Source organism: Indicator indicator, chromosome 13 (genome assembly GCF_027791375.1).
Source record: "Indicator indicator isolate 239-I01 chromosome 13, UM_Iind_1.1, whole genome shotgun sequence".
Taxonomy (NCBI): domain Eukaryota; kingdom Metazoa; phylum Chordata; class Aves; order Piciformes; family Indicatoridae; genus Indicator; species Indicator indicator.
In genome coordinates, this window is record NC_072022.1 from 27917095 (window position 1) to 27935715 (window position 18621).

Sequence of the window (18621 nt, forward strand, 5' to 3'; positions counted from 1 at the left end):
CAATGAAACACATTTTACCCTGCAATATATTAAGCTGGGTCAGACTCCCTCATTCTCATGTTGCCCAGGGAGGTGGCTGGGGCCTCATCCCTACAGATATTCAAGGTGGGGCTCAACAGGGTCCTGGGCATCCTGATCTAGTGGAGGATGTCCCTGCTGAGTGCAGAGAGGGTTGGACTAGATGACCTTTGGAGGTCCCTTCCAACCTGCACCATTCTCTATGACCCTTCTCCCCCAGATATGCCATTCCCTATATGCTAACCCCCACCCCCCCTTAACTCCTCCACCAGAACAAAAGTAGAAAAGCTCTAGCAGAGCACCCCTCACAAAGCTCACTGCTGTCCCCACCCAGGAGATGTGCAGAGGATAAAGTGTCCCAGCTCCAGCACAAACAGGGAAGTCTGATCCCTGCAAATGTCCCAGCAGCCAGCCAGATGTCACAGCAGTCCTGGCACCCCTGCTGCACCACAGCCTGGAGAGGAGAACAAACCACAGAGCATCAGAGCAGCTGGAGCTGCAGGATGAAGTAGGTTTGGAAGAGGGATCCAGTCCCAAGGACCTGGATTGTGCTCACCACACTGGGCTGTGCCAGTGGTCCAGCCTGGAAGAACTTGCCCCTCAGGCTGCCCAATAAATCCATCTGGGGCTCCAGCTAGAAAGTGGCAGGGGAAAAAAAAGCAGAGCAGAACAGAAGGTGGAGTTAATTAACCTTTAGAAGAGATGAATGAAGACTGCAGTGTGACTGATGGCTGGAACCGATGTATTGGCACTGCTCAGAACCAGCCATTTTTGCTAAAGAAAAATATTTATCTATTCTGTTCCCAAATTACCTCCCTGCAAGCCACCAACAGTGAGTCATTTGTGGACAAACAATAAACTGACAGTCTCCAAAGTTATTTTATTACCCAAAATAATGATGTTTTGTGCATCTGAGTTTCATGCTGATCAATGGTTCTGTTGGTAATGTGTGAAAAATGCCTTCAAAGTTGGCACTTCTTTTCCAGGTGCTCGGATCAAACAAGAGTCCCAAAGAGGTGCTAATAAGGACCTTAAAAAGGCTGCTGCAATTGTCACACAATCTCAGCATGGTGGGGGTTGGAATGGACCTCTGGAGCTCACCTAGTCCAAGCCCCTGCTCCAGCAGGGCACCCACAGCAGCTTGTCCAGCAGCACAATGCCCAGGGGGGGTTGGAAGCTCTCCACACAAGGACACTCCACAACCTCTCTGGCCAGCCTGCTCCAGCCCTCCAGCACCCTCACACCAAACAACTTTCTCCTCCTGCTCACATGGAACCTCCTGGGTTCCACTTTGTGCCCCTTGGCCTGTCCCTGGGCAGCACTGAGCAGAGCCTGGCCCCAGTCTCTTGCCCCCCAGCCTTTAGCTCTTGCTGAGCATTGCTCAGCTGCCCTCTGGGGCTGCTCTTCTCCAGGCTTCACAGCCCCAGGGCTCTCAGCATTTGCTCCTCACAGAGCTGCTCCAGGCCCCTCAGCATCTTAAGAACCTCCAGCAGCTCCCTGAATAAAAAGTGCTGTAGTTCACCTCTGTATCCCTGCTTACCTGTACCAGCTGCAACCCCAGTGCTCTGCTCAAGCAGCAACAAGATCACTACAAAGCACCAGGACCCACCAGCAAAGACTCAGAGGTCTGTCCCCCTCCTCCCATGCCATGCCCATCCCTCCTGTGGGCAGGAGCTGTGTGAGGACTTAGGCCAAAGCGCTGGCATGCACGGAGCTGCTGCCTCCCACATGGGTTCATCACAGCCTCATCAGATGGTGGAGCAGTGGCAGCACCCCCAGCACCCACTCCTTCAGTGCTCCCTCTACCCTGGCACATGAACTGTGTGAGGGATGTGATGCTGCCTTATCAGTATCAGTGCTGGCAGGCTAAGGCAATCCACAGCCTGGAGAAGGGCAGATCAGGTGCTCTGCCTCCTTCCACCACCCAAGCTCGTGAATATATTCATGCTTACAAAGCACATCAGCCAAAGCCTGAGCTGTGCAGAGCTGTGTCAGCCCTCCTGGGCGTGGAGAGCACCCCAGGAGCCCAGCCAGGACCCCTCACACCACCACACAGCCAGACCTGGACACAAGGCACACCCAGCTGTCCCTGCTGTGACACCACCAACACAGCCAGACCTGGACACAAGGCACACCCAGCTGTCCTGCTGCTCCTGCAGCCTTTAGCCACATCCAGCAGGAAGAGCAGTGGCAGTGCTGCTGACTGGAAGATCAACAGAAAGTAGGCACTTGAAGCCTTGAGCAGCCTGGTCTAGTGGAAGGTTGGAACTGGATGATCTTTAAGGTTTCTTCCAGCCCAAACCTTTCCATGATTCTATGATTCAGCTGGCTAAAGAAAAGGGACACAAAATGCCTTCAACCAATGTCACCAGCAGCCAAGGATTTAGTGTGAAATGTCTTTATCTGCACATGAAAACAGATTTACATGAACTTCAAAAATTAAACCTGCTGCTTTCCTTCAAGGACTGTTCTAAACCTCCCTTCCAAAGAGCTAGCTCTTGTAAATAATTAAGTGGGGAGAGATCCATTACCTTCTGCAGCTCAGAAGGCAGATGGAGTAACACTGGGCTCCTTTACCTAACTCTATGGATCAAAGCTTAATGTAGGGGTTTGTGTAACTGAAACCTCCAGAATAAAACCAGGGGTGGGATCTGGAGCATGCCAGCTCCAACACAGGAGGCCCTTCCCTGAGAGGAGATAAAACTAACTGGCTTTGGAGCTTAAAATACTCACAAGGACCTGAGAGTATTTCCAGGAACTTTTCCTAGCTAAGAAACAAAAAATGATCTAAATAAAGAAAAGGAGAAGGGAAGAGGAAAAAAGAAAAAGGAAGGGAAAAGGGAAAGGGGGAAAAAAATGGAAAAAGGAAACAAAAAAAAAAAAAGGAGAGGAAAGAGAAAAAGAAAAGGAAAAAGAAGTAAAAAGGAAAAATAATAGAAAAGGGAGGGGGAAGAAGGGAAAAGGGGGGGAAGAAGGGAAAAGGGGGGGAAGAAGGGAAAAGGGGGGGAAAAAAGGAAAAGGGAAAAAAGGAAAAGGGAAAAAAGGAAAAGGGAAAAAAGGAAAAGGGAAAAAAGGAAAAGGGAAAAAAGGAAAAGGGAAAAAGAAGAAAGGAAAAAGAAGAAAGGAAAAAGAAGAAAGGAAAAAGAAGAAAGGAAAAAGAAGAAAGGAAAAAGAAAAAAGGAAAAAAGAAAAAAGGAAAAAAGAAAAAAGGAAAAAAGAAAAAAGGAAAAAAGAAAAAAGGAAAAAGGAAAAAAGAAAAAAGGAAAAAAAGAAAAAGGAAAAAAGAAAAAAGGAAAAAAAGAAAAAGAAAAAAGAAAAAAGGAAAAAAGAAAAAAGGAAAAAAAGAAAAAAGGAAAAAATAAAAAAGGAAAAAAGAAAAAAGGAAAAAAGAAAAAAGGAAAAAAGAAAAAAGGAAAAAAGAAAAAAGGAAAAAAGAAAAAAGGAAAAAAGAAAAAAGGAAAAAAGAAAAAAGGAAAAAGGAAAAAAGAAAAAAGGAAAAAAAGAACAAAGGAAAAAAGAACAAAGGAAAAAAGAACAAAGGAAAAAAGAACAAAGGAAAAAAGAAAAAAGGAAAAAAGAAAAAAGGAAAAAAGAAAAAAGGAAAAAAGAAAAAAGGAAAAAGGAAAAAAGAAAAAAGGAAAAAAGGAAAAAAGGAAAAAAGAAAAAAGGAAAAAGAAAAAAGGAAAAGGAAAAAAGGAAAATAATAAAGGGGAAAAAAAGTAAAAATAAAAAAGGAAAAAGAAAAAAGAAAAAAGGAAAATGAAAAAAGAAAAATAATAAAGGGAAAAAAGTAAAAATAAAAAAGGAAAAATAAAAAAGGAAAAATAAAAAAGGAAAAATAAAAAAGGAAAAACAAAGGAAAAAAAAAAAGAAAAAAAAGAAGAAAAAGAAAAAGAAAGGGGAAAGAAAAACAAAAGGAAAAAGACAAAGCTGAATCAGTTTCTACCAAACCCCAACATTTTTTTTACCCTGTTTCAGAGTGGGCAAAATGCTGTTTCAAAGGATCTGTGACTTTATTACTACTTTGATGGCTTTATTTCAGATAAGCTTGTTTGGGTTTAAATTATAGATAATCTTGTTAGAAAATAGCTTCTGAAGTACCCAATTTTGCCAACCCAGCTCACAGCTAAGTGCAATTTGGAAGGGGTTTTTTTTTCCTTTATAAGCACACAACCCAACATCATTAAGGATGAGTAAAAGGAATGAACTCCAGCTCCTCGAATTTCTCCTTCTCTCCACAGCATTTACTCTACATCCACTAGAGGCTTCAACTAATTACCACTTTTCATCCAGCTCTGACTGAAATTGAACAAAATCAGATGTTACAAACTACGAGTTACTGCAGAAAGTTATTCAAAATGTCTTCCTTTTCTGTCTCACCCTCCCACAAGTCTTGAGAAGCTACATCTGCCTCAGCCACTGCTTCTCCCAGTTTACACATCATGTGCATCTCTGTCAGACTATTTACAAGCACTAATAGAAAAAAAAACCACCACAACCAAAGCTAAAAACTCTTTTCCACAATAATCTACTTGTCACAGCTAAGAGACCAGGAGATGAAAAAGTCAAGATGTGGTTTATTTAAAGGCAAACACATCTGCAGTTTTTCAGGGTAAGACACAGGTGCAGTTTGGCCACACCATAGGAGCAGCAGCTCATGTGCAATCCCTGTTTTGATGGAGAAATCTACTTTTAAGTCGACACAAGCCCATCAAGTTTTCATCTGAAATATCTATTGATACATTGCTCAGACTGAAATGCTGTGTGTAACTTAGCAATCACCAGGATAAAGCAACCTGATTTGTCTAGAAGCCCTCCCAGAAATGTTAGGAGCTCTTCCCACAGTAATTCCAAACTCAGACATCCCACAGTAATTCAAACTCAGACATCCCACAGTAATTCCAAACTCAGACATCCTTACCTTTTTCTGGACTTAAATTTTTATATACTTCAAGGTCTGCCATCAAGTTTCTAACTCAAGCATTATTGGCAAGCAGGATGGAAATTCACCCTGCAGGAAAGCCTCAGATTCATCTTCCCCAGCCAACACAAATCATTAGGAGTCCAGAGAATGCTGCCAGCCCTGCTCTTCACAAGGAAGATTGAAATCTTTGTGATCCGTGATGCAGAGAGAGGAAAGCACAAATCCAGAGACAATCCTAGACAACTTTTTCCAACCCTAAAAAGCAGAGCCTGAGAGGGAAGCTTGGAAGCATCTGCTCCATGCTGCTGCTGCTGCTGTAGGAAGGCAGCGACCACTCTCGGTGTGAGACGTGCCGGCTTCGGATGGCTCCAGGCGCTAAGCATGCATAACGCCTGGGAAGAGGAGCTCTGGAGGCAAGCAGAAGGAAATCCTGCTGCCACCTCGGGAGGTTGATCAGGAGCAGATTACCCTGCTCCAGTTAGAGAAGGGCACAGTGACGCAGGCTGAATGCAGAGGAGAAAGCCCAGCCTTGCTCCAGAGCAACTAGCAGCCTCCGCAGCCACGGGATGCTGCAAGGAACAAGGCGAGGACCTCTGGGGACCACGCTCCTTTCCTCCAGCTTTTGTGCCCCCTCCTCCTGCTCCTCTCACTAACTTGAAGGGGAACAGCGATTCTGCAGATCTAGCCCAGTTGGAGCCTGCAGATGGTTTGGTCTGTGCATCACTGAGCATTTGATTTCGTAAGAACAAGTGGTCTCCTGTGAGATGCTGAGCCTTCACCCTCCCGGCAGCTACCAGCATGCTGCTGGCTGAACACTCTGCTCGTGTGAGCCAGCTCAGTGCTACTGAAACCAGTAGGTTTGTGGTCAGACTGGAACAGTGGGCAGAGACATTCAGACTTCCATTAATTACACTTTCTTATGACAGAGCCCAAGGGGACACGGGGCTGGAAAGCACGGCAAGGATAAAGCAGGCTCCATATCAAATGCATCACATCTCAGATTTACTGTGCTCACAGAGTCATAACAGGGCTTGGGTTGGAAGGGACCTTCTATTGCAAGGACACTTCTGCTGCAAACTGTGGATTTTCCAACAGATGAGAAGCTGATGCAACTAGTAGTTTTGCAATTACAGCATTAGAAGAATATTAATTTTCTGGCTCATTGGCCTTTTTCACTGTCAAAATAACTGGAAACAGATACAAAGACTTAATTCTGCTAAAGAGCCAGAAAAGTTGTGTGGCAGTTTAGGCTGGGTGCCCCCTGCCACTGCTGCATGAGATACACCTCTGATGTCCTGGGTGCCCACCCAATAGGAGTGGACACAGGAAACGGCGTATTTCTACCCATAAATCCTGTGCCCTATAAAGCCATCTGCAGAGTCATTCTCTTCCTTTCTTCCCTCTCTGCTCCCACGGGAGATGTCCTCTCTTATCGGGTAATGCCGGGGGAGTATCTCAGGCCTCTTAGGCCTGGCTAGGCCTAATGCCAGGAGGAGAATGGAAGGGGGGGGGGGGCAGTCTCAGACCTGGCCAGCCTGAGACTTGCCTAGCAGTGGGAGGGGGGGGGAGAAGGAAGAGCCCTGAGGGATTGGGTAGACCCTCAGGTGGGAGGAGGGAAGGATTGGGAAACCTCTGGGTACTGTGTGGGGGACTCTGTATGCTTTGGGATGTTCTTTTCCACTATGCTTTGTAGTTTGTAGTTTTTTCTGTATTTTCACCAATCGCTTTTCCACTTAAACTTTCCATCACTCTCCAATCCGTTTGCGTGTGTCATTCTTTTGTCCCTTTCGGGGCAAGAGATGTTCTGGCTGGCCTCAAACCAGTACAAGTTGATTCTCTCCTTACTCTTACAGTAAATAGATAATGAAGGAAGAAGACCACAACATCTTCATGTTCATCATCCAAAGTTAACCTTAGACCTAAACTGTAATACAAGCTCTTTCTGAAAAGCAACTAGCAATGCAGAAAGCTTTTATTGGTTGGATGAAAACACTGTAATTGGTATCAGATCATAGAATGGTCTGGGTTGGAAGGGACCTCCAAAGCTCATCCAGTCCAACCCCCCTGCAGTCAGCAGGGACATCCCCAACTAGATCAGGTTGCCCAGAGCCCTGTCCAGCCTCACCTAGCCTCACCCAGGGATGGGGCCTCAACCACCTCCCTGGGCAACCTGTTCTAGTATTCCACCACCCTCATGGTACAACTTGTTCCTCACATCCAATCTCAATCTGCTCTGCTCTAGTTTGAAGCCATTGTCCCTCATCCTGTCCCTGCAGGCCTTTGCAAACAGTCTCTCTCCAGCCTTCTTGTAGCCCCTTCAGGTACTGGCAGGCTGCTATTAGGTCTCACAGGAGCCTTGTCTTCTCCAGGCTGAACACCCCCAGCTCCCTCAGCCTGTCCTTGTAGCAGAGGTGCTCCAACCCTCTGATCATTTTCATGGCCCTCATTGAAAATGATCAAAGCTGTTATCAACTCATTTGGCATTAATAAAGACACTTCTGTGGAAAGCTGACAAACATGCAAAGATGGAAAGCAAAACCACTCAGCATTAGAACTCAGCTACCGGATACACCAACTTGAGATGGATCTCACCCATGAAACTCCTTTCACCAAAGGATGTGTCTAGGGACAGGCACAGGGGTCTTCAAGGCACCTCTACATTCCATAAAGCACCAAGAAGCAGGTTCTTCAGCCATTTGAGACACTTTTTAATCTATAGGAACTTTAATAGCTCAATGCTTTCACCTCTCCTATGAGGACAGGCTGAGAGAGTTGGGGTTGTTCAGTTTGGAGAAGGCTCCAAGGAGACCTTATTGTGGCCGTCCAGTATCTGAAGGGGGCTATAAGAAAGCTAGGGAGGGACTTTTTGGGATATTGGGTAATGATAGGACAAGGGGGAATAGATCCAAGCTATAGGAGGACAGATTTAGATTATAGAAGTTGCTCCCTATGAGGGTGGTAAGACACTGGAAGAGGTTGCCCAGGGAGGTGGTGAAAGCCTCATCCCTGGAAGTTTTTAAGGCCAAGTTGGATGTGGCTCTGGGCAACCCAATCTAGTGGAAAGTGTCCCTGCCCATGGCAGGGGGGTTGGAAATAGGTGATCCTCAAGGTCCCTGACAATTTCATGATTCTATATCCTCCTTGCCTAGACATCTTTCAGTTATGTCTGTCTGTCCCCAGGAATGAGCTGTGGCTATTTCACTAGATAAGCTAATAGACAACCTAGAATATCAATTACTGCACTTTTGGGCTTCTCTCCCTTCACTTCTGTAGCTCCTCTCATAATTAATAGAGCACCAGGAGTGTGGAGTAGTTTGCACAAGCCCAGAAATTCAACCATGTCCTGGGCTGCATCAAAAGCAGTGTGAGCAGCAGGATTAGAGTGAGGGAACTGTGTCCCTCTGCTCTGCTGAGACCCCATCTGGAGCACTGCATCCAGTTCTGCTGTCCCCAGCACAGTAAGGACATGGAACTGTTGGAGTAGGTCCAGAGGAGGCCACAAAGATGATCAGAGGCTGGAGAACCTCTCTGATGGGGACAGGCTGAGAGAGCTGGGGCTGTTCAGCCTGGTGAAGAGAAGGCTCCAGGAAGACCTCAGAGCAGCCTTCCAGCACCTGAAGGGGCTCCAGGAGAGCTAGGGAGGGACTTTTGACAAGGGCTGGGAGTGCCAGGATGAGGGACAATGGCTTTGAGCTGGGAGAGGGGAGATTAAGAAGAAATTCTTTTCAATGAGGGTGGGGAGACACTGGAACAGGTTTCCCAGGGAGGCTGTGGGTGCTCCCTCCCTGAAGCTGTTCAAGGCCAGGCTGGATGAGGCCTTGAGCAGCCTGAGCTGGTGGGAAGTGTCCCTTCCCATGGGCAAGGGTGGTTGGAAGTGGATAATATTTGGGGTACCTTCCAACCCAAACCAGTCTGTGATTCTGTGATTAAGTTGTTCTGCTTTCCCAAGCATCTTTATAATCCCCAAATGACAGCTGACTAGTGAGACACAAGCCTGAATTCTGCAGTCTGCAGCTGGCATCTGTAGCCCTCCAGCCTCCAGCACAGGGCTCGCACAAGGCTTCAGCAGAGCTAATGCTAAAGCACTGCCCATAAGCAAGCAGCAGCCTGATGGCTGTGTGCAATTCAGTGAAGATTTGATATTATTTCCCCCCCAAAAAAAATCTTGTGCTCCAATTACCAAAAGGGAACATTTCAGTGTTTCAAAATGAAAACATTTTATGTTCCCATTCAGAGGGCACAGAAGTTCAAGATCACTGAAGCGAAAAAAAAAATAATTTCCTGCAGGAACTTGCCCAAAAGCTCAGCTTCTGAGACTGAAATGAATGGAAAAAACACCACAGGAGCATCTGCTGGAAGCAAAGCTCTTGTGAAGCTACCTAAAATTGGTTGTGTAACTGCAATAGGTGCTCATCAATCAAAGGTGGTACACAACTGCATCTGTTCCATTGGGAAACCTATGAAATAATCTTTCAAAATAAGGAATTTCTTTGGACTAAGTCTCTCTTTCCCTCCCTCAACTTGAGAAGTAAGAAGCAGGTGATTTGGGAGAACCTTTTGAAGGATGAGCTCTGTTGATTGTAACTTGATTGTCCATTCTCAGAAGGTAGGCCAGCATGGTGACCACACAGGCAAAAGTTGTTGCTAGGAGCAATGTGGATACCCAAACAGTGTTCCCCCCACAGACATGGAACTGTCCAAGTGTCTGGGTGCAGGCAGTGTCTGAGCCTGGCACTGGTACCAGAGGACAACAGAGAGGCTGCCTGTGTGCAGAGTGAGCAGGGCAATGAGCTGCTGAGCTGGGTGGCAGAGCTGGATGAGAAATCGGAAAGGTTGAGGAGTATTAGGGAGCGTGTGAGAGAAATAGACTGGTGGAGCTACCCTCTGAGGCAAAGGCAGCAGACAGAGGTTCATCAAGAAGCAGAGGATCCCCTCCCCTCCTGCTACCAGACCATAAGAGGAGACCTAAAAGACAGGGGAGAGCAGAAACAGGTCACTGCTCAGGGAGGTAGTGAATCATCTCCTGGCCTCACTCACCTTCCTGGCCACCCTGGGGCTCTAGAACTGGAGGTCCAGGCTGCAGAGAAAGCATTTGAAGGTCCATCCAGGGGGCTGCCTGGGCTGGCTCAGCCAGCCCCATGCATTAGGACTACTGATGTTAAGGAAAAAAGGAGAGGAATTGGTGTAGGTGATTCCCTTCTTAGGCAAACAGAGGGTCCCTGATGCTGACTGGATCCATCCCACAGGGAAGTCTGCTGCATCCCTGGCATGCAGGTCAGAGATGTTCTAAGAGAGGTCCCTAGGCTGGTATGGCCCATTACTGGCCACACAGGTCATACACCTTTCAGTGTCTGGAAGGGCTGGTACATGATGGCTTCTGCAGCTGATTACTGTTAAATGCAGCTAAAGATACTTCTCCTGGCTGCCTGATAAAAGAGCTGCAATTTGCCAATCTGTTTTCAGAATCATAGAATCACAGAATGGCAGGGGTTGGAAGGGACCTCTGGAGATCATAGACTCCAACCCCCCCTGCCCAAGCAGGATCACCCATGGCAGGTCACACAGGAATGCATCCAGGTGAGTCTTGAAAGTCTCCAGAAAAGGAGACTCCACAACCTCTCTAGGCAGTGCTGCAGGGCTCCAGCAGCATCAAAGTAAGGAAGTGTCTCTTCATGCTGAGGTGGAACCTCCTGTGTTCCATCATCAAGCAATCAAACTTACTCCACCCACTACATTCTGAACATGGCAAGGCTGCATGGAATTCCTGCTGCCCATCAAGAAGAAGCTTTACACCAAGCAATGTAAATTGTGGAGGTAATTCCTCCAGGTGGTCACAGTGAATAAAATAAAAATAAAAAAACCCCAAACCTTTAGAAATGCACCTTCCCAGATATAAAATTAATAAACGTAATTCTCTAGATGAAGCTTCTAGCTGGGGAAGCACTAAAGATGCTGACCAGTGGACACTGGGAGTACGTGTTACAAGAAAAGAAAGCACAACAGTGTTAGGCTTTTTTTTTTTCCTTAAGTTGGGGTTTGTTTTTTTTTTCCCTTTATACCTTCATCCCCAAAGGTCTGCTAGCAAAACAGAAGGCTGTTTGCTCTGACAGCACAGCCACATTCCCACATTGTTATTGCCAGCAAACAAACAAAATCTGATCTGTGTTTGCAGTCCCCAAAACCCTGAGAAAATGAAGCCTAGAGGCACGCTGGGCTTTTGGTTTTTTGGCATTCTTTGCAACAGGAAGGAAAAGAAAGCAGGTTCATCAAGCCCTCAAGGCTACTGTGAACGGTAGAATTACTTCTCTGCTCCCTTCTTCAGAAGCTGCTAAAATAGCTCAAACCCAGATCTGTCTTCAGTTTGTTATTCTCTGTGTGCACACACCCGGCTGTATCTTGCTGTTACTGAAGCAAACTGACATTTTTTTGCTCCTAGGCAGATAAGGCTCATTAGAGTCCAAGGCACAGCAGCAACCTCCACTTCTGTAACCAAAAATTTCAGACATAAACAGATAAGAATTTTAATATCCTGCAAAGGCAGCTAATAGCAGCTCTCCCTTATAAAATTATAAATCTAGGAGGAATTCTTAGGCTGTCTTAATGAAACAAATACTTCAGCCTTACATGTATGAACCTTCAGTCCAATTCTAAGAGTCTGTAATTCAGTCACTGATCAAAGACAATCCACTGAAGCCCTGGGGAAAGGCACACAGTTGTGTATCAACACTTTTTCTTGCCCAACAAAATGCAAGTGTCTCGAAGCATCATTAGAACATGGGAAAGAGCAGTTTGATCTGTGTACAGCAGTGTTTTCCACACTGGAATGGAAACACTGCTGCTTGTATTTGCTGTTCCCTGCACACAGGAGCTGAAGCAGGACCACTTCAACAGTTCTCCAGCCTTACACTCACATCAGTCAACATATTGCTTGCTACTGTCACATTTACACCTTCAGAGCAAGGCACAGAGGATGCCTGTAGCATTTTTCCAGCCCAAAGTATGTTGGTTTTCCCTGTGCCTATTTAGATCCTCATGGACAACCTTCAGTTTGCTTGTGCCAACTTTCCCCATCAGTTCAAATAAGCCTTTTTCCTCCCTGCAATGCATCTGTAGGCTGCAGTCACATCCCCTCCCAGTCTGTCATTTTCTAAGCTAAACAGAGCAGGTTCATCTTATTTCCACTTCTTAATCCTTTCCTCTGCCTGTTCCCAAGCTTCCCTTGTTTGAACGTCACTGCTCAGTACTTAGGCTGGGCCTCACAGCACTAACACCTTCATCTTACTTCATGACACTCAAAACTGCATCTGCCTTCAACTAATGCATCACACCAGCAAGGTGCTGTCCTCCTGGTACCATATCTCAGATGCTTTGTCCTCTTCCACCTCCTCACTTGCAGCTGGAGCAGAAGACACTGCTTGTCTTCCAAGTGAGGTTCTTCAGCATTGACATTGTGCCCTCCAACAGGTTATACCTTCAGTGATGCATTCTCTCTACAATTTTTTTCCCCCTCTAGGTTCCTTCTTGGTTTGGGTTTGGTCAGGATTTTTGGTTGGTTGGTTTTTCTTTTTTTTACACACAAGATGTTTAAACTACTTCTGATAAACACAGAGCTTCAGCATGATTTATGCAGTCCACAAGAGCTTCTTGCATCTAAACACCTCATCTGGAGGTGAAGACATGGAATACCATCCACTCAGGTTCTTGACAGGATGCAGGTACCAGAAGGGTGTGAAGAAGACCCCAGAGGTGAACACAGCTGAGCAGCAAAGTTCATGTTGTGTGAGAGGGCTGCGGCTGTTCAGCCTGGAGAAGAGAAGGCTTAGGGGAGACCTTAGCACCATGGCCCAAGACATGAAGGGTGGCTACCAGGAGGATGGAGACTCCGTTTGTATAAGGAGTCCCATGGAGAAGACAAGGAGTGATGGGGAGAAGTTACTGCTGGGGAAATTCCCAGTGGACTCCAGATGAAAATGTTTCCCCATGAGAAGAGTGAAGGAAGTGGTGGAGTCCCCTACACTGGACAGTTTTAAGACTCAGCTTGGCAGGGTGCTGGGCCAGCTCATTTCAGCTCTGCTGTTACCTAGAAAAGTTGAACCAGATGACCCTGGGGTCCCTTCCAACCTGGCATTCTGTGATTCTCTCTCTGTGGATGCTCCCAGTCTTGAAGTCTCTTCAGACAGACACTGCTGTGCTTTTGAAGAACACCAGCTGATGCAGTGGGATGTTTCTATCTCTCTTGCTTGCACCTGAGTGCAAGAGATAATGACTGGGCCACCATAATGTGAGCTTGTCACAACATGACAAGTCTGTTGCAGCTGGCTTAGCCCATTGCTCTGAAGCAAAGAGTGTAGTTTAGATAACATGAGCAATGTGAATGGACACGACATCCCACCATAACACTCAAGTCCCTTTGGACACTGGTCTGGAAAGAGGTGGAGATGAAATTAGAAACTAAAGAGAGAGAATTAGTTACAGTTATGGCAATGCACTTTAAACAAAAGGTTTGGATCTCTGAGGGAACTCAAGAAGAAAAGATAACTGATGTAAGGAGCTGACTCAAATAAGCTTGAGCAGCTACTTCCAGAATTTCTGAGACAAAATCAGCTATTTCCTAAACAAGTCACAGCTTCTTTCTGCTTAATGATTAGAGGAAATTAGTATTCATCAATGTAGACAAGGTAATCCAGGGCTTTGTGAGCTTGCTCCCTGAACAGCCACACTCCCACTGTCAGAATATGCAACCATAATAGTTACAGCTGTCCAAAAATCATGAAAACACTCTGTGAGTTAGAATTAATAGAGGCCAGAGCTGGACACATACAACCCAAACACTGAAATGTCAGCAAATCACAAGGGGCTGGGTCACAGAACTTTCCCTGTGAACAGACAGAACCTTTCCCACATAGAGTTCACAGCACATTTTTCTTCCTTAATTTCCCAAGTACAATTTCCTTCTGTCTGCTGGAGAGAATGTGGGCTCAGGCACAAGAAAGGGCCCATTTGAGTTGTTTGCCATTTGCTTAATCATACAAAGGCCAAAGTTCACTGCTCAGTCCCTGGCCCAGCTTGCCCCAGCCCTAAAACCATTCCAGGTCGAGTTGTTTGGGGCTGTGAGCAACCTGCTCAAGTTGCAGATGTCCCTGCTGATTGCAAGGGGGTTGGACTGGATGACCTTGACAGGTCCCTTTCAAACCAAAAGCATCCAGTGATTGGTTTGTCAGAGAGGCAAGGAGGATGGGAGGAAGTCCTCCAGTGAGGAGAATGGTAAAATACTGGAACTGGTTACCCAGGGATGTGGTTGTCCCTGGAGACATTTGAGATCAGACTCAATGTGGCCCTGGACAACCTGATCTAGTTGGAGATGTCCCTGCTGACTGCAGGGGGGTTGGACAAGATGACTTTTGAAGGTCCCTTCCAACCCAATGCAGTCTGTGAATCTGAATCTGTGACTTCAGCTCCCTCAGAGTCAAAGCAGCTGTCACTGCAGTGTCTTGCTTAGGATGAAGACACAAATGGGGAGCCCTGAAGGATTCTCACAGGGAAAAATAATTAATCCTGTCTGGTCATGAATGAAAGACAATAAATTAAGCTACAGAATCTTTCTGGTCTCTAGGGCTCCTGCTAATTATGTCTTCTACTTTAGACAGTTACCACTCTGCAGACTCCTCCCTCACTGAGGAGGGCTTACTGGACATTTTGCTGATGGGTCATCATCCAGTCTTTGCACCATTAGCAGGACAAAGACATCCCATCGTGCTGCTCAACCACAAAACATCATCTTGGCTCACAGACTATGTGCCACGCTCTTCTCTCTTGGACTGTAAGAGCACAACTGCAAAACCACCCCCAAGATGTAGCTGCTGCAGTTATAGGCTCATGCTGGAAAGCAGGCTGGTGGCTGGAGAGAAGTCTGATCAAAAGGCATTTATCAAAACACTGCAAGTGCTTCAATTCAGTGAAGGGAAACCTGGGTGAAGACATCTGGGAGAAAATTCTCACCTTTCACCATCTCAGGAAGAGCTCAGAAGGAACATGATCCCACCAAAATCCTGTCTGCAATCCAGGACTGCAAGCCTGATGAATCATAGAATGGCCTAGGTTGGAAGGGACCTCAGAGATCATCTACTCCAACCTCCCTGCCATGGGCAGGAACACCTCTCAATTAGACTCAGCTGCTCACCCAGCTTGGCCTTGATCACCTCCAGGGAAGAGGCATCCACAACCTCTCTGGACATCCTATTCCAGCGTCTCACCACCCTCACATGAAGAACTTCTTCCTGAGATCCAGTCTAACCCTGCTCTCCCTCAGCTTCAAACCATTCCCCCTTGCAGGGGCTGGGTTCAGCACTGCTCCTTACCCTGTGCCCAAGGTACCCAGCAAAGGGAGAGTAACCAATGTGGGGAACACATGTGCTCTCTAAGGTGGTATATCACAGAATCATAGAATTGTTTGGGTTGGAAAACACCTCTAAGATCATCAAATTCAACCTTCAACCTAAGACTACCATGGTCATTAAACCCTGTCCCCAAGTGCCATCCCAACAGGTTTCTTGAACACCTCCTGGGATGGTGACTCCACCACCTGCCTGGGCAGCCTGTTCCAATGCCTGACCACTCTTGCAGGAAAGAAATTTTTCCTAATATCAAGATTTAAACCTGGAAAGAGGTCCTGCAAAGGAACCTCATTTATAGCAGAATGTATTCTGAACCTCCCCTGCCTTTGCTAGCAGAAAAATATTCCAACTGATTAGGGATCACTGTTAGATATGGACTTTGCACAAAGGTCTGATCAATACCTGGAAGCAAAGGTTTTTCCTCACACTTCCAATTCCTCCTCTCTAGGAGCACACAGATTTGACTGGAGCAGCTCTAGAAACGCCTCAGGAGGAAATGCTTTAAGCGCACAGCAGTGCCAGCCCACACGAGCACAATTAATCCATCCCACCCCAAAATCCAATCACAATCTCCACACACCCACAGCAGCTCTGCCCACTGCCCGTGCTGCCGCTCCTCTTCAGCCTCTGAATGCTTCACTTAAAGCACCAACGAGGTCCCTGACTGGAGCCACAACCCTCGGAGGGATCCCACAGCCCGAGGGCTGCAGAGGTGAAGAAATCTTGCAGACAGGGAGGTACAGAGGAAGAGAAGGAGGAGGAGGGACCCCGTGGCAAAGAGGTGCGGAGCAGGAGGAGAGACTCCGCGGCCAGGGAATGCAGAGGAGGAGCAGAGACCCCGCGGCCGACTCGGCAGTACCGGGCAGAGGGGCGGCGGTTCGGGAGCTCCCCCTGCTGTTCCCGTAGGGCAGCGCCGGTAGCCAGCCGGTGTCCGTGCCCTCCCCGCACCCTGTACCGGGGGGAGCAACCCCCACCTGCGCTTTGCACCCAGCAGGAGCCGCCGCACGGTGAGGGCACGGCCGAGGCTGGGTACCAAGGCGATGGACAGGATCCTGCTGGGGACCCGAGTGGCACCTGCCAGCGGGACACAGAACAAACCAAAGCCGTAACTTGGCACTTACCGTGGAACGCTCCATTGTCCACCAGGAAGTGCCTGCAGTACTGCAGACAGCTCCTCTTCTCCAGACTCCAGTAACTCATGGTGAGGAGACCTGCTGCTCACCATCCAAGGCAGGGAACCTGTGGGGACAAGCAGAGCAGATGTTGATGAGCCACAAGAAACCCAATGCAAGCCCTGTGAGCATCTATCTGTGCCCTTCATCTTCAGCAGCTTCACACCAGGCATTACCACAGACATGGCACATCACTCTCTAGACATGCCCCTCTCCAAGGCAAGATGGATCCACCTGCACCCACAGGGGGATCACTCAGACTGAGCTGGGGACCAACTGTCAACAACCAGCCAGCTCCAGGCTGCTGAAGCAAACCTGCCCTACCCTGCACCCACCACACCCTGCTACAGCCACTCCCCAGCCACCACAGGAGGTTGTGGGGCCATGAAGAGATGGTCAATTTGATTGTGGGGCCACAGAGATGATCATTTTGATTGTGGGGCCATGGAGAGATGATCAATTGAATGTTTAATGATGCTGTCCCATATGTAACAAGCTACAGACACATCAGACAACACCATGAAACTATAAATCCTCCTCAAGAGAAGGTCGATTTAAAAAGGCAAATCAAAGGTAATTAGCTCCTGATTTTGAGGCCACAGAGCCCCTTGAGCACTTCCCCTGCACCAGTGCACCCCTGCCCTTGGTGTTCATCGACCCATGGGAGCCTGAGATGAACTCCTCTGGGGCCAGGCTCCCTCAGCCTATCCTCATAGCAGAGGTGCTCTAGCCCTTGGATCACCTTTGCAACTCTCCTCTGGACTTGCTCCAACAGTTCTATTGAACTTCCATGCAAAGAATCCCAGCCTTTTGTAGAGCCAGTTGGAGATTGTGGAAATCCATCCATCCCTCCCAGTAGGAGCTGCTGTGCACTTATGGTAGCAGGCAGACAAATGAGTTATTTGATAGCTCTGTGGTACTTCTTGCTGGAAAAAAAAATAATCAAACCCCCCATGGACTCCTTGATCTCCTGTCCTGACACCACATCCTTCCCTGAATCCTTCTCTCTTTGCTCTTTTATCAAGTTCAAGATGCTCATCAATCCAGATCCTCCTTCCTGTTACAAGCCTGCTTTAGCCTCCCATTTATCTCCCTCCCACCTTCCCTCTGAGCAGCCCAGCTGCTTTCTCACCCACACTTGGCACACACAACTCCAACTTTTTATCCACTAGCAGGATGTAAGGGCACTGCCATTGAAGCCTCCTCATAAAGCTATTGCCAGACTTCATAACCAGTGGCCCCCAGTGAAAGACCACAGCAGCCTGTAAATGCCCTCAGGGCAGCTCTGCTGAGGAACACAGCAGAGGCTTGCTCCAGAGATTTGGAAACAAAAAGGAAACCAAACTATCTTGAGTCAACAGGACTCAAACTGTTCTTCACGACCAGTTTAGCTACAAACATCTCCTGGAACCCAGGCACCTTGCTCAGCTCTAAGGGAACAGAACCTGGAGAATCTTTCCCCTTCTCCATGCATAGATTCATCGAATGGGTTGGGTTGGAATGAACCTTGAAGATCACCCAGTTCCAACCTCTGCCAGGTTGCACAAGGCCCCATCCAACCCGGCCTTGAACACCTCCAAGCAGGGGGCATCCACAGCCTCCCTGGGCAACCTGCTCCAGTCCCTCCTCACCCTCACTGGAAAGAATCCTTTCCTGATATCCAGTCTAAATTTCCCCTCCTCAAGCTTAAATTCAATTTCCTGGAATCCAACCACTGTGCTCAGCTATAAGTGAACAGCAGGACCTGGAGAACTTTTCCCCATCCCCATGCATGGCTGTGCCAAATGCTGTTTCCTGCAGTAGAGTCCACTGGGAATGTCCCCAGCAGTAACTTGTCCCCATCACCCCTTGTCTTCTCCATGGGACTCCTTGTGCAAAGGGAGTCTCCATCCTTCTGGTAGCCACCCTTCATGTCCTGCTGATGGTGCTAAGGTCTCCCCTAAGCCTTCTCTTCTTCAGGCTGAACACACACAGCTCTCTGCCTTTCTTCATGTGGCAGGGCTTCCAGGCCTCTGAGAACTGAGAGGGAAATGCTAAAGTGGCATCTACAGCATTTCTGCTGCAGGTTTGTGAGGAGACTCTTGCTGCAGATGTGGGATTTGCCTCTCTGCTG

At 47.5% G+C, this 18621-nt stretch overlaps 1 protein-coding gene across 1 annotated transcript in view; it reads right to left on the reverse strand.

Moving 5' to 3' along the window:
- PLCH1 (phospholipase C eta 1) overlaps positions 1 to 16536 on the reverse strand; it is a 68107-nt gene extending 51571 nt beyond the window's left edge. Inside the window, exon 1 of the mRNA XM_054385770.1 lies at positions 16458 to 16536. Coding sequence (XP_054241745.1) covers positions 16458 to 16536 — 79 coding nt within the window. The remainder of the gene's footprint in view (positions 1 to 16457) is intronic.
- Positions 16537 to 18621: the final 2085 nt, after the last annotated feature.